Genomic DNA, 24813 nt, shown 5'->3' with positions numbered 1-24813 from the left:
AATTCTTAGTTTAAACACATTGTTTTACAGATTTTTAATACATCCATCTACAGAGACTGCAAGGGTGTTCTTTGCAGTTGGCCTTTAATATCTTATGTAGGTCTGCCCGAAAACAAACTGATTTTCATGTTAATCAGGTTTAAATAAATACTAAGTGTTCCTATAAAATATGCACACACCACTTAGATATGGCAACTTTCTAAAAACAGGCAGTGCATGAGCACTGGTGAGGGGTCTTGTGACTGCATTGAACACTTGCGACTGTGAGGAGAATGAAGTCTGTACTGGCTCCTGTTTGCAACATACGTAACACAGTGTGCTACTTTGTATTGAGGAGATGTCCTGGACTCACACAGAAACTCAGGGCTATGGAATGAAGGTAAATTTAAAATACAACAAGTTGGAATCACAGATACACTGTCTGGGAAAGTGAAACTTAGGAGATTTCTGAGTCCTGTTGTAATGCTTTTATACACATTTATATATCAAGGGGCCAAAGTCATATTACTTTTAATCGATTAAGTTCCTAATCATTTCGGCGTTACCAAGATTCTGCTGCCCACTGTAGTTAATAAACAAAAAATAAACTGGTCTCTGTGCTATTTCATGCTCTCAGGTAAAATCGTTCTATATTTAAAGAAAAAAAAAAAAAACACCCTATCTCTACACCTCCATTCCCCCCGAAGGCGGTGTATGGATTGGGGAGACGCAGCGCTGGGGATTCCCCATCTCCGCAGAGTTTCTCTTCCTCTGTCAACCTGTGTCGGGTCCTTCTTCCTGGATACTCACGACTTGGACCCAGTTCCCACTCCCTCTGGGTGTCGGGTTTCTAGAGAAGCCAATCAGCGTCTCTGTGGTCCGGGTTCCAAAGTCCTCAGTCGCACACCCGGACTCAGATTCTCCCCAGACGCCGAGGATGCGGTCATGGAGCCCCGAACCCTCCTCCTGCTGCTCTCGGGGGCCCTGGTCCTGACCGAGACCTGGGCGGGTGAGTGCGGGGTCAAGAAATAAATCGCCTCTGAGAGGAGAGGGGCTGGACGCTCGCCGGGTGAGAGCGCAGACTCTCCGGGGAGCGGAGTCGGGAGGAGGGTCGGGCGGGTCTCAGCCCCTCCTCGCCCCCAGGCTTCCACTCCTTGAGATATTTCGACACTTCCGTGTCCCGGCCCGGCCGCGGGGAGCCCCGTTTCATCACCGTGGGCTACGTGGACGACACGCAGTTCGTGCGGTTCGACAGCGACGCCGCGAGTCCGAGAGAGGAGCCCCGGGCGCCATGGGTTGAGCAGGAGGGGCCGGAGTATTGGGACTTGCAGACACAGATCTCCAAGGCCACCGCACAGACTCAGAGATCGAACCTGCAAACCTTGCGCGGCTACTACAACCAGAGCGAGGCAGGTGAGTGACCCCGGCCCAGTGAGCAGGTCACGACCCCTCCCCATCCCCGACGGAGGGCCCAGGTTGCCCTGCGTCTCCAGGTCCAAGATCCACCCCGAGGCTGCGGGACCCGCCCAAACCCCCAACCCAGGAGAGCCCCAGGCGCCTTTACCCGGTTTCATTTTCAGTTTAGGCCAAAATACCCGCGGGTTGGGCGGGGGGCGGGGCTCGGGGGGCGGGGCTGACCGCGGGGGCGGGGCCAGGGTCTCACACCTACCAGAGGATGTACGGCTGCGACCTGGGGCCGGACGGGCGCCTCCTCCGCGGGTATAACCAGTTCGCCTACGACGGCGAGGACTACATCGCCCTGAACGAGGACCTGCGCTCCTGGACGGCCGCGGACACGGCGGCTCAGATCACCCAGCGCAAGTGGGAGGCGGCCAGTGAGGCTGAGAGGATGAGAGCCTACCTGGAGGGCGAGTGCCTGGAGTGGCTCCGCAGACACCTGGAGAACGGGAAGGAGACGCTGCAGCGCGCTGGTATCAGGGGCCACAGGGGCTGTGGGGCACCTCCCTCATCTCCTGTAGATCTCCCAGGCTGGCCTTACACACGGAGGGGAGGAAATGGGACCAACACTAGAATATCGCCCTCCCTGCGGTCCTGAGGGAGAGGAATCCTCCTGGGTTTCCAGATCCTGTACCAGACAGTGACTCTGAGGGCCTGCCCTGTTCTCTGATACAATTAAGGCTTGCAGTCTCTGAGGGAAAGGAGGGGAGTCAATCCCTGGAATACTGATAGGGGTTCCCTGTGACCCCACAGCAGCATTGGCACCAGGATTTTTCCTTTCCTGCCTTGTCCTCTGCCTCACGTTCAACGTGTGCAGGGGTCTGACTCCAGCTCCTCTGAGTCCCTTGGCCTCCACTCAGATCGGGGCCAGAAGTCCCGGTTCCCCCACCAGAGACTAGAGCTTTCTAAGGAATAGGAGATTATCCCAGGTGCCTGTGTCCAGGCTGGTGTCTGAGTTTTGTGCTCCCTTCCCCACCCCAGGTGTCCTGTCCATTCTCAGGATGGTCACATGGGTGCTGCTGGGGTGTCCCATGAGAGATTCAAAGTACCTGAAGTTTCTGAATCTTCGCTTCAGAGCCCCCCAAGACGCACGTGACCCACCACCCCGTCTCTGACCATGAGGCCGCCCTGAGGTGCTGGGCCCTGGGCTTCTACCCTGCGGAGATCACACTGACCTGGCAGCGGGATGGGGAGGACCAGACCCAAGACATGGAGCTTGTGGAGACCAGGCCCTCAGGGGATGGAAACTTCCAGAAGTGGGCAGCTGTGGTGGTGCCTTCTGGAGAGGAGCAGAGATACACATGCCATGTGCAGCACGAGGGGCTGCCCGAGACCCTCACCCTGAGATGGGGTAAGGAGGGGATGGGGTGTCATGTCTCTTAGGGAAAGCAGGAGCCCCTCTGCAACCTTTCAACAGGGTTGGAGCTGCGGCCTGGGGTCAGGGCCCCTCACCTTCCCCTCCTTTCCCAGAGCTGTCTTCCCAGCCCACCATCCCCATTGTGGGCATCATTGTTGGCCTGGCTGTCCTTGGAGCTGTAGTCACTGGAGCTGCTTTGATGTGGTGGAAGAAGAGCTCAGGTGAGGAAGGGGTGAGGAGTGGGGTCTGAGATTTCTTGTCCCACTGAGGGTTCCAAGCCCCAGGTAGAAGTGTGTCCTGCCTGGTTATTGAGAAGCATCATCCACACTCATGAGCTGACCCAGCCTGGGCCATGTGCCAGCACTTACTTATGTAAAACACCTGTGACAATGAAGGACAAATGCATCACCTTGATGACTGTCCTGATGGAGACCTAACCTCAGCAGTCACAGGACACAGAGGAAGGTCCCTTCTGAGGACAGACCTCAGGAGGGCAATAGGTCTGGGACCCACATCTGCTTTCTTCATGTTTCTTTATCCTGCCCTGGGTCTCTAGTCGCATTTCTGGAAACTTCTCTACTTTCTAAGAGTAGGAGATTCCTCTAGGACCTCATGGCCCTGCCTTCTTTCTGGCCTCTCACAGGACATTTTATTACCACAGATAGCAAAGGCAGGAGCTACCATCCAGCTGCAAGAGTGAAGGAAGCTGATCCCTGAGATCGCACAGGACATTTTCTTCCCACGGACAGTAGAAGAGGGAGCTACTCTCAGGCTGCAGGTAAGTGTGAAGGAGGCTGAACCCTGAGATTGTTGGGATATTGTGGTCGGGAGCCCATGGGGGAGCTCACCCAGCCCACAATTCCTCCTCTAGGACATCTCTTATGGGCTCTGACAAGGTCCTGTTTTTGTTGTACCCCAGGCAGTGACAGTGCCCAGCGCTCTGATGTGTCTCTCACGGCTTGTAAAAATAAGACCCTGGGGCGGGAGGATGATGTGTGTAGGTTGTTGGGGGGGGAACAGTGGGCACAGCTGTGTTATGGGGTTTCTTTGACTAGGATGTATTGAGCTGGTGATGGGTTGTTTAAAGTGTGACTGATATAAATTTGTTAATCAATTTTTTTTTTAGTGTGAGACAGCTGCCTTGAGTGGGACTGAGAGTCAAGATTTATTCACACCTTCAATGTGTAACTTCAGGAACCCTGACTTCTCTTACTGCAAAGGCATCTGAATTTGTCTGTGTCCTTATAGGGATAATGTGAGAAGGTGAGGAGAACAGACCAGCCCCGTGTCCACCATGACCCCTTCCCCACGCTGACCTGCATTCTTTCTCCATCACCTTTCCTGTTCCAGAGATGTGGGGCTGGTACGTCTCCATTTGTGTCTCTACTTTACGGTGCACTGAGCTGTAACTTCTTACTTTCCTATTAAAATTAAAATCTGAATATAATTTACTTCTTCAAAGTATTTCCATGAGAGATTGATGGGTTAATTAAAGGAGAAGATTCCTGAAATGTGAGCAACCAAATAAATGGAAGACCTGAGATCCTCCCATAGTCCATGTATTTCTTGTGCTGATTTGTTGCGGGGGCGAACAGTAGATGGGGCTGTGCCCAGTGGGTGCGCACGCCACTGTGGGCTTTATGTGGTCACTGCTCAGCTGAGTCATCTTTGCTGTCTGTTGTCCTTGGCCCTTCAGTAGAACATTGTCCCATCATGACCTGTGATCACAGAGGCTTGAATGTCACCTAAGTATGTGAGATACATACTTCTATGTGCATACATACGTATGTAGAGATATATACATACATATGTAGAGTTACATCCTTCTATGTATCTCTACACATAGAGGTCCTTGTGATATCAGGAGACAAATTTTCAGACCCGAGTTCCTCTCGCCCTCCTTCCAGGTTCTCTTTCCTGAATTGCATTTTCCATCCTTTCCCCAGCCTTCTTAAAGCAGATTCAGAAACTTGCAGAGAGGAGGGCTCCCGTAGTTTCTCATATTGGTAACTTTCTGTTGGAACTCCTTCTGCTCTCTCTCCTACTCTTCTTGCTGCCCTGAGTTGTAATACTCCTAGTACTGGCTCCAATACAAACTCATGGATTTATAAAGCACACTCTAATTTAGTTTCCTATGTGGTTTGAAAATCAGAGCCATAAGCCTAGGGTTATCTTTCCTGAAGAGTAAAATATGGTTGTGTGCTGCAGCGTGCAGGAGGGTTGGTGTGGGAGGAGGGAGGGAGGGAGGGAGGGCACACACGCAGCCCTGGTGAGAAAAGCTCTGGCAGCACTGATGTCAGTGTGAGATGATGTTGTTCTGTAGCTGTCACAAACAGCATTTGGCCTGAGGCTGCAGTGATAAAGATATTGCCTTTAGAATAGGGAGGTGCCCTTCAGTGATCACTCATTCAACTGAAATTTGTTGTCTGCTAGGTATATGACTGTTTTCGCATTTAGAAAACATTAAAGTAAAAACAGGAAAATTTCTGGCCTTGTGGTACATATGTTCTAGATGCAAGCTGGTCTAACCCGCGGCTCACAGGCTGCATGTGGCTCAGGATAGCTTCGAATGTAAGGACGTTTTTGCTTATCTGTGGTGGTAGATGTCATGAAAATTACGCACATACTTTTCTCCTCTTTTTTGCTATTTTTTTTCTACTCATCAGCTGTCATTAGTGTATTTTATGTGTGATTCAAGACAATTCTTCTTCCCATGTGGTCCAGGGAAGCCAAAAGATTGGACACCTCTGTAGGCAGATGATAGATACAGTATAAGCACAGTAAGAACAGAAAATGCTTGAGTGAGGTGGCAAGTGCTGTGGGCAAGTGATCAGAGTGTGGACTGTGGGGACGGGGGTGGCTGCTGTGCTGGGTGGTCACCAAGGGCCTTGTTGCACATGTGACCTTTGAGTGAAGACTTGAGGGATGTGAGGAGCTGTCCACAAGGATGACTGGGAAAGCTCTTTTTAGGCAGGAAGCTTCAGTGCAGATGCACTAGGGCCGGGAAGTGTCTGTGTTCCTGGAAGGAGGAAGAGGCCAGAAGGGCTGGACAGAGAGAAATTGAAATGAGGTCAGAGGTGTGGCCAGAGCAGGGAGGCCTGGAGGGTGTGGGAAGGGTTTTGACCTTTGCTATGAATAACATGGAGAGTTAGAGGACAGTTTTGAAAAGTGGGACATGGTGGGACTTACACTTTGAAAGCTTCTCTCTGGCTGCTGTTCTGAGAACAGAATTGGGAGGTGGGGACAAGTGAGGCAGTAGGGAATCGGTGGGGAAGGAGTGCAGTATTCCAGGATGGAGACACTGGTTACCTTGACTGGAGTGTGAGCAGGGGAAATGGTGGGAAGTGATGAGATTCTGGATGAATATGAAGATGGACTTCACAGCACTTGCTAATGGATTGCATCTGTGGTGTGAGAAAGAAGAATCAAGGACACCCACGGTGTTGGACTGAGTGAGTAGAAGTGTGGAGCTGCTGTCAGTGGAGATGGGGAGACTCTGGCAGGAGCATACAGAGGAGAGGGCATCGCAGGCGTTCAGTGGAGGAGACATCTACGAGGAGTGCAGGTGAGGGGCCCGGATGCCTCTGCAGCTACAGCTTCACCATCTGATTACTCTCCTGCTTCCACCCGCTGTGTCTCAGAGCCAGAGCACTGCTTCTCCCCTGGGCTGTCTGCAGAGGTAGGTGGAAGTCAGGGAAGTTATGGTCTGCTGTCAGTTATAAGTCATGGATTATTGTGCTTTCTCAGATAATTAAGTAAATGATAAGAGAAGTTGTATCTTGAACACTTACTTAGAAGACTACAGTAATGAAAACTTTTTATTCATCTAAGGAAGGCAACAGAAGAAAAATAGTTGAGCTAAAAAGACACAATACTAGAAGACAGCAATGACAATGTACAGACTTAAACCCAGTGAGGTCAACAATGACATTAAACATAGTGAACTCACACACTCCAATGACAAGACAAATAGTGCAGAGGGGGAAAAAGAAGCCAATACATAAATCACTGTAGGATTTTCCCAAGAGCCATAATTTCAGTAGAAGTTACAGAAAAGCTGAAAATAAAAGGATAGAAAAGAAATACCAGACACACATTCATGGAAACCACACAGAGATGCCATTTAGAAAAATTACAGGACATGGATCTTGTGAGACACAGAGTCCATATAGACAGCTCACAATGCCTTTACTTTTTTTTTCAGAGACGGGGTCTGTTGCCCAGGCTGAAATGCATTGGTGATATCATACCTCATTGTAACCTCAAACTCCTGGGCTCAAGCAGTTCTCCTGCGTCAGCCCTCCGAGTAGCTAGGACTACAGGTGTGTGCCCCCACAGCTGGCTATAATGTCTGATTTTCTCATCTGATGTGGTGTGATCAAGGAAGCAATATTATGCCTTGTATTTGACTTGGAGTAAGTATGCAACAAATATCAGAGGAATGAAGAAATAAAACCACTTAGTAATTCAAGCCATGTCCGCATTTACATTTGACAGGTGAGGAGCAACATCTCAAACAAGTAGACCAAAATAAACTGATTTACATCATCCAGAGCAGAATCGAGAACGCGTTCCCTGTGCTAAAGGGATCAGAGCTCTACTGAGGTCATAGTAGGTGGCCTGAATTGCTACTAGAATTGGAACTGATACATTTCAAGATAAACAAAGGGTGTGCAAGGAATAACTGAATGCAGAGATAAAGGAAGAAAATTGACTTGTTTAAAAGATGGACAGAATCCTTCTTTAAAAGTGGCCTTATGTGGACCAAAGCATAAGGCCCACAGACCATGTCATAGATGAAGTGTCAGGTGGGAAAGTGCCTAAGTGCAGCTTCCAGACCAAAAGGAGACCTCAAAATCCTGGGACATTTTCGGTTGTCGTATGGGGATTGCTGGGAGGGGTGAGTGGGGTGCTCCTGGCAAACCTCCCACAGTGCACAGGACAGCCCACTCCACAAGGCACTCTCTGTCCCGAACTGTTAATAGTGCTGCTGTTGAGAAATTCGTCCCAGAGGTAAGTGCTGTAATGTCCTCACCATTTCACAGATGAAGAAACTGAGGCACCGGGAGGGAAAGTGTCAGTAGGACCAGAGCTGCAGCTTGAATCCAGGCCACCTGGTTACAGGGTCTTGGCTCCCCTGGTTAAGTCAGGCACCCAGGAGCCCACCACAAACAATCCCAGCTCCGCGGTGCCTTCATGGATTGTGAGCGCCCCCTGGTGTTGGTACGGGGCCCGTGGCTAAACAAGGCTTGCGGGAAAAGGGAAAAACAGGTTTGGGTAGGGGGATACTCCTTCAGGCTCTTCAGATTTCAAGCCATGACTTATGCTCAGAAAAAATAATGTCCACCTTAATTATTTCTCCAGTCTTGCTTTTCCTAGTCCAGACCAGTGTCCTCCCTCGACTCCATCAACATCGTCACCTGCCAGACACCCACCACCCACCGTGTGAGGAGTGAAAAGGCCCCGGGACTAAAGGACAAGACCAGGTTCCATCCCAGCCATCCCTCCCCTCCCAGAGCTCTAGCTCTGTGCCTGTAGTGCTTAGGCTCTTAACCTGGGGCCCAGGAACCCACTGTCCCATGACACTGCACGCAGTCCTACGTGCGTGTTAAGTGGTGTTACGTGCACACGTGACTTCCTTACAAGATATTGGCTATTAATATTCATCAAGTCAGTTGGGGCCCAAGACACAACTCCTCCCCCAACAGCTTGTGATCCGCTGAATTAAAGAAACGGTAAAGATTGAGGGCGGCCCTAACTCCAAATCTTCCACCACTTCTAGTGAAGTTCTGACAAGAAGTGCAAGGTACTCAGCCTGCTCTGGGATACAGCAGGAAAGCAGAGTGCTCATGGATTTCAAATTCCATAAAAAATATCATTTTGGCAAAATATCCAAGTCATTTTTCTAAGTCTTAGGCAGCAGCTCAAAACAAACAACATCAAAAAACCAAAATCTTGGCCTCATTGAAATCATTGAAGCTATAAAACTTTGTGAGACCTGTAGTTAGAAAGACAATTCAATTTGGGGCTGCAGCAGAAAATACTTATATCATATAGAGTTTTTCTCTATCACGAAGTTCCCCTGAAGGGACCTGCTCCCTTCTGCAGTGCATAGTAAGCCCATTTCTGTGTAAAAAGATAGAATTTTCTTGGATTCCTGATGTTTACACTACTCACTCTTTGACATAGATGCCAACTTCATATTCGACATCTTTAAGTTAATTTTCTTAATCTAAGCAGATAATCTGAAATTGTTTCTGAAGCAGAAAACCAGGGACTGATTATGTGAGCTCTCACCCCACTCTGTGGCTTCTTATGCAATAAGCATAAGAGATTGTGGGCCAACAGAATTTGTAGCAAGGTAAACATAAACCCTCCATTTCAGCCTGTGTTTCAGCTTGTCTGTTCCAGTCTTGCCCCAGTCTTAACATTTTGAAATTTATAATTATACTTGGTTTCGATTATATGAGAAGTCACATATATTAATTTCTGTTGGGTTTGTCAGTGAAAGCCTTCTTGAAACAACTGAGTAAAGACAGGTAAATAAATGCATGGTGCTCCCATGTGTTAGGGCTCACTGCATCTTACAAATGGGTCAGCCCCACTCCAACACATGGCACATCTCAAATGGTGCTGGAGACCTGGATATCCACATACAAAAGAATGATGCTGGACAAATTTCATACCCTCCCATTATACCCTTTTCAAAAATTAAGTCAGAATGACTCAAAGAACTAACCTTAAGAGTTGAACCCGTAAACTCCTTAAGAAAGGCTGGGCTCAGTGGCTCATGCCTGTAATCCCAGCAATTTGTGGGGCTGGGGTGGGCTGATCACCAGAGGTCAGGAGTTTGATACCATCCTGGCCAACATGGTAAAACCTTGCCTCTACTAAAAAGACAAAAAAAATAGCCCAACATGGTGCCAGGCACCTATAATCCCAGCTACTGAGAAGGCTGGGGCAGGAGAAGTGATAGAATCTGGGAGGTGGAGATTACAGTGAGCCAAGATTATGCCAGCCTGGGTGACAAGAGTGAGACTCTGTAAGAAAACAAAAACAAACAAACAAACTGTAAGAAAATACTGAGGCAAATCTTATGGACATTAGAATTGATAGTGGTTTCTTGGTGGGTGACTAAAAGCACAAGTAGTATAAGACAAATGACAAATTAAACTACATCAAAATTTAAAATCTTTTTTGCATCAAAGAACACTATTAACAGAGTCAAAAGAAAATGCACAGAATAGGAGGAAGTATTTGCCAATCACATATCTGATCAAGAATTAATATCCAGAATAGGTAAAGAAACACAATTCAACAATAGCAGAACAATCTCATTCAAAAATGGGTAAAAGACATAAATAGACAATTCTCCAAAGAAGATATAAAATAAGGGCATAAAAATAAGGAATTCCAATAAGAACATATGCTAAACTTCTCTAGGCCAAGTGTTGGTGAAGATGTGGAGAAATTGGAACACTTGTGCACTGCTGGTGAGAGTGAACAGTGGTGCAGCCACCATGGAAACAGTACAGTGGTTCCTCAGGAAAGTCAAAATAGAATTACTACATGAACCAATGACTCCACTTGTGGGCATGTACCCAAAAGAACTGAAAGCAGAAACTCACACAGACATTTGCACCCTCAAGCCCATAGCAGCACTGTTCCCTCAGCATGTGCACCATCAGCAGATGACCAGGTAAATAACCAATGATGTACATGCAGATGGAATATTATTCAGTCTTAAAAGGGAATAAAATTCTAAGGATGAACTTTAAAACCACTATAAGAGAAGTAAGCCAGAAATGAGAAACAAATATAATATTTTACTTATATGAAGCAGCTAAAATTCATAAAAACAGGCAAGCAGGTTCACAAAAAAATTCATAAAAAATTCATAAAATTCATAAAAACAGGTAAACAAATTCATAAAAACAGAAAGTAGAATAGAGGTTACCAGGGGTTGGGGTAGGGAGGTTGGGTAGTTATGATTCAATGGGTACAGTTTCTGTTTGTGATGATGAAAATGTTCCAGAAATGATTGGTGGTGGTTACACATCACTGTAAATGTGCTTAATGACATGAAATTGTACACTGAAAAAATAGTGAGAAGGTAAATTACGTGGTATGTATGTTTTACCACAATTAAAAAATATATATCAACACTAAATCCAATCCCAACTGTCATTGAGAATTTTTTATATTGGTGTTTCAACAAGCACATTGTTGTTGCGGAGGGGTTCCTTGGAGTTCCTATGTCACCATGTCCTTTGGTGTCACTTCTCAGCCACTTTTGAATTGTGTTTATGCCTCATAATTCCTGATCTGCCAAGTACTTTCAGGAAAATTATTCGCATGGCAAAAATTCATCAAGTAACTTATTCTTGGTGCTATACTCTATGGAGTTGATCTCAGAAAAAAAATCAAACTACACTGGACCTCACAGATGGCAAAGGTAGGAGGTTGGAAGATGAGTAAGGAAATAATGACTGTACCGACTTACATGTACCAGTAATTACAAATTAAAAAATCTGCTTTCCTTCTCATTTCTTTCTTATATATTCCTCTGCCTTTGTAATTATTTTTAGAGTGGACATTTTGGATAGTTCAACAGTTTTATTTATACAATGATGTTTTGTTTTAGTCTTATTCATGAAAGATGGATTTGTCAGCCACAGATCTCTAGTGTGACATGTTTGCTCTCAGCTCTTTGATGAGTATGTCTCTCCTGGCTGCTGTGGCTGAAAGGGAAAAATCAGTCACATCTTAACCCAGTTGCTTCTTAGATGATCCGTGTTTCTTCTGTAGCTACCTTTTTTTTTTTTAATGAACAAGTGTAACTTTTTATTAAGATAGAACTGTTTTTATTAAAGAAATATGTGAAAATGGTTAAGTAAAGTCAAATGGCACCAAAAGTCTTCTCATGAAAACAACAGTCCTGCCAGTTGTTCCTTCCAGAGGCAAGCACTTTCCATCCTCTCAGTTTTTCCTTCGGGTAGATACTTCCATGAGCTTTTCCACATTATTATTCTTTGTTTTTCAAGTCAATGCGTATATATTAATATGTGTAATGTTAAAAAGCTTCTTCAGTTTATAATGCATCCTAACAATCCCCTGCCCCGTTCTTCCTAATTCTCCAGAGCAATGGCTTTTAACTCTTTTAAACATGTCTTCTATTGCTTCTCACATAACTGCTTAATCATTTCTTGATTATTTTATATATTATATAGGAATTTCTTGATACAAAAGATGAGGATTTAGCTCTTACACCATCACTATCCTCATTTTTCCTCCCATATTGTCCCAAAGTAGTTACCAGATTTCAGGGACTAAGCACTCACCATGTCATTATGACTATACATATTGCTCATTGTTGAGGAAAACAGCGTATTATGCTCTTACATCCTATCTCTACTTCTTTTTGCCCTAAAATTAATGATTGCCTAACCAACCCATCCCCCTTGTTTTTATTTTTTACTTTTGTTTTTTCTTCAGTAAACTTCTTTCCAAATATCCCAAATCTGTCAATAACCTATTACTATTTTTAAGAGAAGGGATCTCACTATGGTGGCCAGGCTGATCTGGAACTGTTGGGCTCAATTCATCCTGAGTAGTTGGGACAACAGGCCTGGACCATTCCACCCAGCTAATCTATTAATATTTTTACAGTTTCCTTTGAAAGCCAGCTCCATAGCTGGAATATTGTTTGTGCTGGATCCCACGTGCTGGATCCATGTCATTCTCTGGTTTGTGTACTCCTTCATTTTGCTGGAGTATTTTCTCTAATAGTTTCCCAAGAAAGGGTACATGGAGGCAACCCCTGAGTCTTCGCTTGTCTAAAGATGTATTATTTTACCTTCATCCTTGATTATTTGGCTGAATATAGATTTGTCAGTTGAAAATAATGTTCTTTCTAGAATTCTGAAGGCATGGTCCCATTGTTTTCAGATTCTCTTTTGAGACAGGGTCTCTTCTGTCACCCAGGCTGGAGTGCAGTGACACAATCATGACTCACTGTGGCCTTGAACTGCAGGCTCAGATGATCCTTCCATATCAGCCCCCTGAGCAGATGGGACTACAAGTGTGCACCACAATGCCCAGACAATTTTTGTATTTTTTGTAGAGATGGGGCCTCAGCATGTTGCCCAAACTTGTCGAAAGTGATTCACCTGCCTCAGCCTCCCAAAGTGCAGGAACCACAGGTGTGAGACATTGTGCCCAACCAGTTTTTCTTTTACTCTCTCTACTTCCTTCATTTCTCAAAAGCATCTCAAACTCAGTGGGCCCAAAAGCAAAGTCAAACTCCCTCAGAATATTCTGCTACTTCCCACTTTAAAATGTATCTTAAATCACAATTACTACATGCAACCCTTTGGTTCACACTACCATCATCTGTCACTTGAACGTAGAATTGCTTTTCCTCCTCCTGTATTTTTTTAAATTATAAAATATTTCAAATAAACCATGTGTTGCTTTATACTTTTTACTACATAAAAAGGATGAAGATCTGCTGGGTGCGGTGGGTTATGCCTGTAATCCCAGCACTTTGGGAGTCTTAGGGGCTTGGATCACTTGAGGTCAGAAGTTCAAGACCAGACTGACCAACATTGTGAAACCCTGTCTCCACCAAAAACACAAAATTAGCCAGGCGTGGTGGTGCACGCCTGTAGGCCCAGCCACTTGGGAGCCCGAGGCAGGACAATCGCTTGAACCAAGAAAGGCGGAGGTTTCAGGGAGCCAAAGTCGCACCATTGCATTCTGCCTGGGCAAAAAGAATAAAACTCTGTCTAAAAAAGAAAAACAAAAGTATGGAGAGCTTCCGTACTTAAACATGGAATTGCTTTAAGTGTTTGGCATTCACTGTTCCCGTGCGTGCCAGCAGCTTCTTACTGCAGACACCTGGGACTTGCTATGGATTAGCTGGAGTACGTCCCGCCCACTCAGGACAGGGAGCTGACAACCAAGGAGTAGGGGGTCAGTACTCTAACTTTCTCCCTTCCATGTCCCTGTATCTCAGCAGGGTGGAGCTTGTTACCAATGAGAACCTGCTCACTGACTTTAAACTGGTTTTCCTACCTTCTTAGCTCCATTTCTCCATACCTCAATTGATGATTTCTGGTATGATCTGGCAAATAAACTGCTTTCACTGAAATGTCAGTCTTGGAACCTGCTTTGGGTTCCCCAATCAAAGACAGAAATATGTTCATTTTCCCATCACTGGACTTCCAGGTTATTTTCAGTTTTTCACTGCTTACAATCAAGGCTGCAACATATCTCTACAAACCTCTGGATACACATGAAGGAAGCTTTCAGTATTTCCCACGAGCGAAACTGCTCAGTTGAAGGGTATGTGCATCTTATCGTTAATAAATACTACCGACATTTGAAAAGCCCGACAATGTCAAGGACTGCCATAAGTGCCACGTGTGCTGGGTGTGGAACGGCAGCTCACTGGAGCAGGTGCTGGGGACTCAGTCGGGGTCTTGGAGAGGCACTTGCTTTTAGCAAGAACGTTTCATAAATGGTATCTGATAGAGTCAAGATTCATGGGGAATAGAAATACATTGCTTAGAAATAATTATCCATAGATATAAAGTCAACAAAAGTCTCTTTTTTTTTCTAATGGAAAATACAAACTTTTTTTCTGTGACAGGGGGAACAACTTAAAATACACCAGAAAACACCTTCATATTAACCATTCTTCTCATATACTTCAAATTTGTACCTCATGCCTTTCTCCTGTTGGACATCAGAGAGAACACCCAGGAATTCTGGCAGAAGTTTGTATTTCTCCAAATAAAAACAGGACTTTCAAAGCCCTGCATAATCCTTGTCCCATATAGTTTAAGATGGTCTGGGTGATTCATGGCTTCCTTACAAACAGAACTGCCCCCAACTATACAAATCACATCTACTTCATTTTCTGATTCTGGTTGTTCAGTAAATTTTAAGGCATCAGCCAGACTTCTGGCAAGAAAATGAGCTCCTTGTGGAGGTTCCTTGAGTTCTCTACTGAGAACTAAATTAATTCTATATTTTAAAGGTCAATTCTTCTCAGCAATGGAGAAGCAGGTCTTCCCACCCATAATCACTAGATTCTGCTGACCTTCTACTGAAGAGGTTGTGGTCGTTCTCTGAAAACACCTGAATTCATTCCTCAGCAGTGGCCAGGGCAGGCCCCCGATCTTGCCAGTGCCCATGTTCTGGGACACAGCGAAAATGCAGTTTAGGAAACAAACCATGACAGCAGCGGTGAGCAGCCCCAAGCCTACTCACTGTGGCTACTTTTAAGATCACCATTTCTCTTTAACATCTGAAGTTCTGGTGCTGTATGAGCCACTGAGCCCAGCCTGTGGTATTTTGACTCACTAAGTGGCTTAATAAGACAAAGTTGATTTGAGCCAATACTTCTGGCATGTTCGTTTTGATTTGTAATAGAAGCTTTCTCTGAATCCATCCCCATAAGGTGAATTGGAAAACTGCAATCATAGCCAAAGCCAGAAAATCCTGGAAGTAGCCAACATTTGTCTTCATGTTTGCCTCCAATTTTTACTATTGTTTTATTTTTTCCAGCTAGTCAACAGTAGTAGGTGAAAAGAGAGAGGACACTGATGAACACGGCAGGCACAGGGAAAAGGAAAAGGATGCGGAGCTTTGCTGTGTATCTGTCAGCTCATTCTACTCCTCTAGAACATGGCATTCTCAGGACTTGTCCTCCAGGACCCAAGATGAAGGTAGTGAGCACCCCGAGAGCCAGCTGGACTCACCTCTTGTGTGTAACTGCACATCCACAGCATCTGGGGACTTGTCCTGCACTTCTGGAATCATCTCTCTTGGTCATAGTGGCTACTGCTGCATTGTCCTTCTGAGGTAGGTGAGATCAGTGCTCACAGCCTCCCTTGAAAGGAAACAAGAGACTTGTCAGGTCGATGGAGAGAACAAGCTGTTCCACAGTGCACACACCGTGTCCTAAGCTTGTGGTTAGAACACCCTGCAGCAAGGAGGTGGAAGAGCAGAAGGGAAAAATCTCCAAATCTGTGCAAGCACAGAAACCCACGATTAGTGTCCTTGGGCTGACCTATGCTCGTTATAATAATAGAAACACAGCCCTGAGCGCGAAGTCAAGATGCTAATGAGGCATGAGATGTATGTTCCGGAGTGTGCAACCACAGTGCATGCACCCAGGAGACCACAGACATGCTTAAAACAACACCCCTTCCCACCTCTTCGTGAATAATCATGTAAGACTCCCATGAGGGGAAGATACTGTCTCATTTCTTTTTCTTTTCTTTTTCTTTTTTTTTCTTTTTTTTTTTTTTTTTTAGACAGGGTCTCGCCATGTTGCCCAGGCTGGAGTGCAGTGGCTACTCACGAGCGCAATCCCACTACTGATCAGCATCGGGAGTTTTGACTTGCTCATTTCCGACCTGGGCTGGTTCACTCTGCCTTAGGCAACCTTGTGGTTCCCCGCTCCCGGGAGGTCAACATATTGATGCCGAAATTAGTGCGGACACCCGATCAGCATAGCGCACTACAGCCCAGAACTCCTGGACTCAAGCGATCCTCCCACCTCAGCCTCCCGAGTAGCTGGGACTACAGGCACGCGCCGCCGCACCCAGCAGTACTGCCTCACTTTTGAGCAACCTGCTCTGATCAGCTGTCAGGGTTTACTTTCATTTTGTAATAACCTCTCTTGCTTATTTTTACTTTGGACTTCCTCTCAAATCCTTTTGTGTGGCAAAGTCAAGAGCTGGAACTGACCCACTGGCAACACTTCCTTACTTTTTCCTTTCTTTCTGTGTCTCCTTGCTAAGGTTAACTTTGCCCCTGCCGGCAGCATGTCCCTAGGAACTGAGGATGGCACGCTGTGGCTGGTGTCCTCCTCGGCTTGGCCTTGGGTCACTAAGTGCAGGTAGGGGGTTCTGGGAATGAGTGGTACTGCCTTGTGCCATGGTCCCCATGGGGGTGGCTCACAGGTGCCAGTATCTGTGGCATTTTCACAACTCTTTAAAAATACTCAAGAATGGGCCGGGCGCGGTGGCTCAAGCCTGTAATCCCAGCACTTTGGGAGGCCGAGGCGGGTGGATCACAAGGTCAAGAGATCGAGACCATCCTGGTCAACATGGTGAAACCTCGTCTCTACTAAAATACAAAAAAGTAGCTGGGCATGGTGGCACGTGCCTGTAATCCCAGCTACTCAGGAGGCTGAGGCAGGAGAATTGTCTGAACCCAGGAGGCGGAGGTTGCGGTGAGCCGAGATCGCGCCATTGCACTCCAGCCTGGGTAACAAGAGCGAAACTCCGTCTCAAAAAAAAAAAAAAAAAAAAAAAATACTCAAGAATGTACAGAGGAGAGCAATTCTAGGGCCTGACCTGTGTCCCCCACCTGCTTATCTGCATGGCCGTACGCCTGACACAGTCAGAAATGAAAAACGCCGCTGCCCCTTTGCAAAGCACTACTTAGTTTTTCTCCTCTTGAAGGTGATGACACCATGCCCAGGTTGAGATGGACGCAGAAGTCAGCATTCCAAAGTAAAAGGAGAGACTTTAACAGAAATACCTGAGCTTTTCAATGAGAATGAACAGGGCCTTCTACCCTCTGGCAACCATGGATTTCTCATTGAGATGTTTCTAGTTCTCAGAGTGGTTTTTCCTTTATGCAGGTAGTTTATCAAAAAAAGGAAAGGACAGAAAAGGAAAAGCAGGGGAAGGTGTGTGGGGAGCTGGGACCCTGGGCCTGTGCAGGTGAGGTACAAGGTGCTTCTGGCATTTTGGGAGACCCTCCCTCTTCCAAAAAATATATATACATTTTAATTTAGTTGGGCATAGTGGCACTTTCCTGTAGTCCTAGCTAGTCTGGAGACTGAGGTAGGGGGGCCCTTTGAGGTCAGAAGTTTGAGGCTGCAGGGAACAATGATTACCCAATTGCACTTCACTCTGGACGACAGAGGGAGACTCTGTCTCTAAAATTGAATAGAAAAACTCAATAAATGTGTGTTGCTTAAAATCAGTGTTTGTAATAATTTGTAATTTGTTATGCTGTCGTGTAAAATTCATACACAGGCTCAACAGACACATGGAATAAATTTATGAATTGAAATGCACCCTACATGCTTAAAATAAAATATTTCCTTTTTCCGGTATTTTTCATTTTATAATGTTCTGTGATAGAATTAAATTTTAGTACAATCACATTTCATTCAACCAGTCAACAAAAATTTAGTACCTAAACTGAACCAGGTATGCCCTCATGTGCTCACCTGCCTGACATTCTAGAAACTTCACAAGACTGAGGTAGAGCCACTGAAGTGTTTTAGGTGAAGAAATGACACAGCCTGACTCACAGTAGGAGGACCACTGTGGAGAAAACAGTCGGATAGCAGGTAATGGGACAGTGCTAGAACCACAATTCAGGAGTGGTGGGGACTAAAGGGAGAGGAAGGCCTGAGGTTTGAGAGGAATGAGAGGGAAGGGCTGGGGAAGCAGGAGGTGAGGAGGAGCAGAGGGGAATTCAAAAGCAGCAGAATTGTTACGTTTAAACACGTTGTTTTACAGATTTTTAGTATATCCTTTAGTAAGCCTAGGAGGGTGCTCCTTACATTTCCTCTTTAACTGCCTTATGTGGAAATGCCTAAAAACAAATTGCTTTTTATGTTTTTTTTAAGTTTAAAAAAATACTAATTGTTTCAATAAAATATGCACACAGCACTTAGATGTGGACATTTTGTAAAAAAAAAAAAAAAAAAAAAAGACAGTGTGCTGGTAAGGAGCATTGTGACCTCATGGAACACTTCAACTGTGAGGTGACTGAAGTCTGTACTGGCTCCTGGTTGCAACATACAGTAACGCAGTGTGTCCTTTGTATTGAGGAGATGTCCTGGACTCACACAGAACCTCGGGGCTATGAAATGAAGGTAATTTTAAACTACAAGAGTCACAGATACATAGTCTGAGAAAGCAAAACTTAGGAGCTCTGTGAGTTGTCAGTTGTAATGCATTTAGACACGTTTATATACCAAGGGGCCAAAGTAACCTTTTTTAAAGATAAGATTCCTGATTCTTCAGGGGTTACCAAAATTGTACTATTCACTGAAGCTAATACAAAGGAAATTGGTCTCTATCCTATCTCAGGCGCTCAGGCAAAACTTTTCCAGATGAAAAAAAACAAAAACAAAAAACCAGTCTCTACACCTCCATTCCCAGAACAAGCTCACTCTCTGGCACCAAGCTCCCTGGGGTGAGTTTTCTTTTGAAAAAGCCCAGGGGAGTCCAGATATGGGGTGGGAGGCAGAAAGTCCCATACAGGGACAGGGATTCCAGGATGAAAAGTGAAGGGGGTGGGACTAGGTCCATGCCCAGGGTTTCTCCTTGGTTTCTTAGCCGCTGGTCAAAGACTCAGGGACATATTGAGACAGAGCGTTTGGTGCAGGAGGAACAGGGTCTGGGCGAAGTCCCAGGACCCCAGGCATAGCTATCAGGGGGTGTCTGCACTGGGGAGGTGCAGTATTGGGGATTCCCCACATCCCTGCAGATTCACTTTTCCCTCTATCCACGTTGTCAGGTCCTTCTTCCTGGATACTCATGACGCGTCCCCAGATCCCACTCCCATTGGGTGTCGGGTTTCTAGAGAAGCCAATCAGCGTCGCTACGGTCCAGGTTCAAAAGTCCCCGCGGACTCCCCCGGACTCAGATTCTCTCAAGATGTCGAGGATGAGGTCAGGGCGCCCCGAATCCTCCTCCTGCTGCTCTCGGAGTCCCTGGCTCGGACCAAGACCTGGGCGGGTGAGTGCGGGGTAGGGAAGGAAACGGCCTCTGCGGAGAGGAGTAAGGGGCCCGCCTGCGCGGGCGCAGGACTAGGGTAGCCGCGAGGGTGGAGGGTCGGCGGGTCTCAGCCCCTCCTCGCCCCCAGGCTCCCACTCCGTGAGGTATTTCAGCACCTCCGTGTCCCGCCCGGCTGCGAGGAGCCCCGCTTCATCGCCGTGGGCTACGTGGACGACACGCAGTTCCTGCGGTTTGACAGCGACGCTGGGGTCCCAGGATGGAGCCGCGGGTGGCGTGGATGGACCAGGAGGCGCCGGAGTATTGGGAGGAGGAGACGGGGAATCAAGGCCCAGCACAGGCTTTCCGAGTGAACCTGCGGACCCTGCACGGCTACGACAATCAGAGCGAGGCCGGTGAGTGACCCCGGCCCGGGGCGCAGATCAGGACCCTTCCCCATCGCCTACGGATGGTCCGGGTCCTCCCGAGTCTCCGGGTCCGAGATCCACCCTGAGGCTGCGGGACCCGACCAGACCCTCGACCCGGGAGAGCCCCAGGCGCCTTTACCAGGTTTCATTTTTAGTTTTGGCCAAAATCCCCAAGGGTTGGTGGGACGGGGGCGGAGCCGGGGTTCGGTAGGCGGGGCTGACCGCAGGAGCGGGGCCGGGGTTCGGTAGGCGGGGCTGACCGCGGGGGCGGGGACGGGGTTCGGTAGGCGGGGCTGACCGCGGGGGCGGGGCCAGGGTCTCACACCTTCCAGAGGGTGATTGGCTGCGACCTGGGGTCAGACTAGCGTCTCCGCCGAGGGTGTGAACAGCTCCTCTACCACAGCAAGGATTACAACGCCCTGAATGAGGACCTGCGCTCCTGGACCGCCGCGGACAAGGCGGCTCAGATCACTCACCGCACGTGGGAGGCGAACAGATGCTCAGAGCAGGTCAGGGACTACCTGGAGGGCGAATGTGTGGAGGGGCTCCTCAGATACCCGAAGAACGGGAAGGAGACGCTGCGGCGCGCTGGGGTCCAAGGCCATGGGGCGCCTTCCCCATCTCCTGTAGATCTCCCGGGCTGCTTTCCCGCCAGGAGGGGAGGAAAATGGGACCAACGCTAGAATATCGCCCTCCTCTAGTCCTGTGTGGGAAGAATCCTCCTGGGTTTCCGGATTCTGTACCAGAGAGTGACTCTGAGGGTCCGCCCTACTCTCTGGGGCAATTAAGGGATGGAGTCTCTGAGGGAGTGGAGGGGAAGACAATCAGGGGTTCCCTTTGACCCCACAGCAGCCTTGGGCACCAGCACTTTTCCTCTCAGGCCTTCTTCTCTGCCTCACACTTAATGTTTGTGGGGCTCTGACTCCAGCTCTTTTGAGTCCCTCCGCCTTCACTTAGGTCAGGACCAGAAGTCACTGTTCCCCCCTCAGAGACTAGAACTTTCTAAGGAATACATTAACCCAGGTGCCTGTGTCCAGGCTGGTGTCTGGGTTCTGTGCTCCCTTCCCCACACCAGGTGTCCTGTTCCTTCTCAGGATGGTCACATGGGTGCTGCTGGGGTGTCCCATGAGGAGTGCAAAGTGCCTGAATTTTCTGACTCTTCCCCTCAGATCCTCCAAAGGTGCACATGACCCACGACCCCATCTCTGACCATGAGGTCACTCTGAGGTGCTGCGCCCTGGGCTTCTACCCTGCGGAGATCACACTGACCTGGCAGCAGGATGAGGAGAAGCAGACCCAGGACACGAAGCTTTTGAAGTCCAGGACTGCAGGGGAGGGAACCTTCCAGAAGTGGGCAGCTGTGGTGGTGCTTTCTGGGGAGAAGCAGCAATACACGTACCATGTGCAAGCAGGAGGGGCTGCTGGAATCCCTTCCCCTGAGATGGGTAACAAGGGGGTCACATCTTTTCTTAGGGAAAGCAGGAGCCCTTCTGGAGCCTTCAGCAGGGTCAAGGCTGAGGCCTGGGGTCATGGTCCCTCACGTTCCCCTCCTTTCTCAGAGCCATCTTCCCAGGCCACCATCCTCATTGTGTGCGTCATTGCTGACCTGGTTGTCCTTGGAGCTGTGGTCACTGCAGCTGTGGTCGCTGCTGTGATGTGGAGGAGGAAGAGCTCAGGTGGGAAAAGGTTGAGGGGTGGGGTCTGAAATGTCTTGTCTCACTGCAGATTTTATGTCCCAGTTAGAAATGTGCCTTGGGCTTTGTTACTGGTAAGCACCATCCACACATGGGCCGACCCAGCCTGGTGCCCTGTGTGGCAACAATTATTTGTAAAGCACTTATGAGAATGAATGACAGATTCTTCACTTCAGTGACTGTGGTGGGGACCTGATCCCAGCAGTCACAAATCATGGGGAAGGTCCCTGCTGAGGACAGACCTCAGGAGGCCAGTTGATACAAGACCCATGCCTGCTTTCTTTATATTTCCTGATCCTGTCGTGGAGCTGCAGTTACACTTTTCTGGAAACTTCTCAGGGATCAAAGACGAGGGGGGTTGCTCTGGTCCCGACTCCCTTCTGGCCTGTCATAGAACATTTTCTTCCCACAGATAGATGCTGAGTGAGCTACTATCAGCCTGTAAGTAAGTGTGAAGGTCTCCCATCCCTGAGATCCTTGGGATGTTGTGGTCGGGAGCCCATCGGGGAGCTCACCCAGCCCACAGTTCCTCCTCTAGCCACATCTCCTGTGGGCTCTGACCGCGTTCTATTTTTGTTTTCCCTCAGGCAATGATAGTCCCCAGAGTTCTGGTGTGTCTCTCACGGCTTGTAAAGGAGACACCCTGGCACAGGAGCCCTGATGTAAGTGGGGTGTTAGGGGGAGCAGAGGGGACGTAGCTGTGCTATGGTGTTTCTTTGACTTGAATACCTTGAGCATGCAATGAGCTGTTTTGTCACCTCTCACTGTGACTAATACGAGTTTGTTCATGAATGTTTTCTCTATAGTGTGAGACAACTGCCTTATGTGGAACTGAGAGGCGAGATTTGTTCACACCTCCCCTTTGTGACTTCAAGAACCCTGACTTCTCTTTCTGTAAAGAGAAATGTGTTCAGGCGTGTCTTCATCCCTGTTAGCATAATGTGACGAGGTGGGGAGAATTGCCCACCCCACGTCCATGGTGACTCCCTTCACTGCACAGCCCCATGTGTGTTGTAGCTGCCACAAAACAGCATTTGGCCTGAGGCTGTGTTAATAAGATATTGCCTTTCAGATAAGGAGGTGCTCTACGGTGACCTTTCATTGAACTGACATTTGTTATCTGCTAAGTAAATGACTGTTTTTCCATTTGGAAAATATCTTTCAATTAAAAACAGAATAATTTCTGGCCTTGTGGTGCCTATGTTCCTGAGAGAAGAGGCAGACGTAAGATACACCATAAGCAGAGTAAGGAAGGAAAATGCTTGTGTTAGAAGGTGGCAAGTGCTGTGGGGGTGACCCAGAGTGTGGGCTCTGGGGACAGGGGGGTGGCTGCTGTACTATGCGGTCAACGTGGGCCTTGTTGCAAATGTGACCTTCGAGGAAAGATTTTATTTTATTTTTTGACAGTTGGCAGAGCTAATTGTGGCTTTATTTTTTAGAAAAGAAAAAAAGATAAGGAAAACAATTCTGTTGTAGCTGCAGGCATGTACAAATGGGAGTACCCCAGGCAGTAAACTGCCGCCATGGGTGGGCTGAGGGCAAGGGCTGAGCCTCAGGTGTGTCTCCTGTTCCCTATGCTCCCCTGCACAGCGGCTTCCCCCGCATGCTGTGGGGCAGTCAGAGGAGGGGGTAGGCTGGGAGGGTCTGCTGTGCCAGTTCACTTGGGCAGGACATTTGAGAACTTGGACACCAGCTTTCTACCACGGGTCTCAATATTCCTCATAACAATGGCCCTGGAGGAGCTGGTGCAGCTAAAGGAGCTGGAGCCCCCGCCAGAGCCAAAGCTGGAGCCCAGGCAGTAGCTGAGGCCAGGGCTTGGGAGGCCCCTGTAGGCCAAGCTCAGCTCACCTGAGTAGCCACTGGTGGTGCTCCTGTGGATACTCACGTTCCATATCCCAGATTCCAGCCAGCCCTCCTTGCCCTGCAGCAGCTTCCTGTAGGTGGCGATCTCAATGTAAAGAGCCTGCTTGATGTTCCTCAGCTCCTGGTAGTGGCACGGCTGCTGCGCCATGTTTTGCTTCACCCACTGCTGAACGGCCTCCAGCACGGACTGCTTGGCTTCCTTAATGGCCAGCTCCCCACACTTCCCAGCATCCTAGATGATGCCCTGCAGGGGGTCCCACTGGCTTTTGAGGCCCTCATTCTCAGCCTGGAGCACGCTGAGGTTCCAGGTCATCTCTGAGATCTCCGTCTTTGTGTGACACATGTAGTCCGGTACTTCCCAGTCAGAGCCTGCCATTCCTCCTACTTGATCTGGTGCAGGCTCTCAGCAACAGCCCACCTTCTGTTGGCGGTCTCTTTCTGGGCCTGGACTTCAGTGATGATGCTGTCCATGTCCAGAGAGTGAATATTGTCCACGGACAGCACCACAGATGGGTCTGAGATCAGGGACTGCAGCTACTGGATCTCCTGTTTACAAAGCTGCCGGAGGAAGTTGATCTCGTCCGTCAGCTCCTCCAGGCAAGGCTCCAGCTCTACCTGATTCATGTCAGCTTCACCCACATCCTTCCTGGTGAGGACAAATTCATTCTCCATCTTTATATGAATATATCGTCCTCGTACTAGTTTTTGAAGTCTTCCGCCAGCCCGTGTGTGTTGCCAAACTCCACCTCCCGCTTTAGCTTTTCCTGGCCCAGAGTGTCCAGCTGCTGCCAACGGTTGATGTAGCTCTCGATCATGCATCCATGTTCCTCCGAGCCATCTTCAGCTGCTTTAGGAGGCTCCACTTTGTCTCCAGCATCTTATTCTATTGCTCCAGGAACTGGACCTTGTTGATGAAGGAGGCACATTTGTTTTGAGAGTCTTGGTCTGCTCCTTCTCTTGTGTGCACATGGCCTGGATGTTGAGGTCTACCTCTAGCTTAAGGGGGCTCAGCAGGCTCTGGTTGACCCTGATAGTTTTGATGACCCCCATACCATGAGCCCCACCACAGCCTCCACCCAGACCCTTGCTGTGTCCAAGCTACCCCAAGAGCTGCCACCACTGTTGCCCAGCTAGGAGAAGCTCAAGTAGCTAATTTGCGTGCCAGGCCGACTCATGTAGGAGCAGCTCCTGAAGGCCTGGGGGCCACAGTGGAATACCTTGTAGTCCTTCTGGGTCACCCTGATGGACATGGTGGGGGCAAGTGTGCTGAGCCAGGC

At 48.0% G+C, this 24813-nt stretch overlaps 2 protein-coding genes and 3 pseudogenes across 4 annotated transcripts in view; 4 read left to right on the top strand and 1 right to left on the bottom strand.

Moving 5' to 3' along the window:
• LOC141584371 (saoe class I histocompatibility antigen, A alpha chain-like) overlaps nt 1-3905 on the top strand; it is a 173653-nt pseudogene extending 169748 nt beyond the window's left edge.
• The window catches only part of LOC101050220 (saoe class I histocompatibility antigen, A alpha chain-like), a 48135-nt gene extending 25313 nt beyond the window's left edge, over nt 1-22822 (top strand). Inside the window, exons 5-8 of one of the 2 annotated variants that reach the window (XR_012517386.1) lie at nt 21539-21655; nt 22086-22114; nt 22261-22335; nt 22480-22822. The gene's annotated coding sequence lies outside the window, so the exon portion shown is untranslated. Of the gene's footprint in view, nt 1-21538; nt 21656-22085; nt 22119-22260; nt 22336-22479 lie in introns of both variants that reach the window. The other variant, XR_012517387.1, reaches the window with a different exon arrangement.
• The window catches only part of LOC120363098 (HLA class I histocompatibility antigen, alpha chain G-like), a 113675-nt gene continuing 89555 nt past the window's right edge, over nt 694-24813 (top strand). The window contains exons 1-5 of one of the 2 annotated variants that reach the window (XM_074398334.1): nt 694-988; nt 1123-1392; nt 1635-1910; nt 2513-2788; nt 2908-3015. In XM_074398334.1, coding sequence (XP_074254435.1) covers nt 694-988; nt 1123-1392; nt 1635-1910; nt 2513-2788; nt 2908-3015 — 1225 coding nt within the window. The remainder of the gene's footprint in view (nt 989-1122; nt 1393-1634; nt 1911-2512; nt 2789-2907; nt 3016-24813) is intronic. The other variant, XM_074398335.1, reaches the window with a different exon arrangement.
• On the bottom strand, nt 14486-15036 carry LOC120363099 (dihydrofolate reductase pseudogene; annotated as a pseudogene).
• On the top strand, nt 16633-21253 carry LOC104650427 (saoe class I histocompatibility antigen, A alpha chain-like; annotated as a pseudogene).

The sequence above is a fragment of the Saimiri boliviensis genome, chromosome 4 (genome assembly GCF_048565385.1).
Source record: "Saimiri boliviensis isolate mSaiBol1 chromosome 4, mSaiBol1.pri, whole genome shotgun sequence".
NCBI lineage: Eukaryota > Metazoa > Chordata > Mammalia > Primates > Cebidae > Saimiri > Saimiri boliviensis.
Note: the sequence above shows the minus strand (reverse complement) of the source record. Positions and strands in the feature narration are given on the sequence as shown.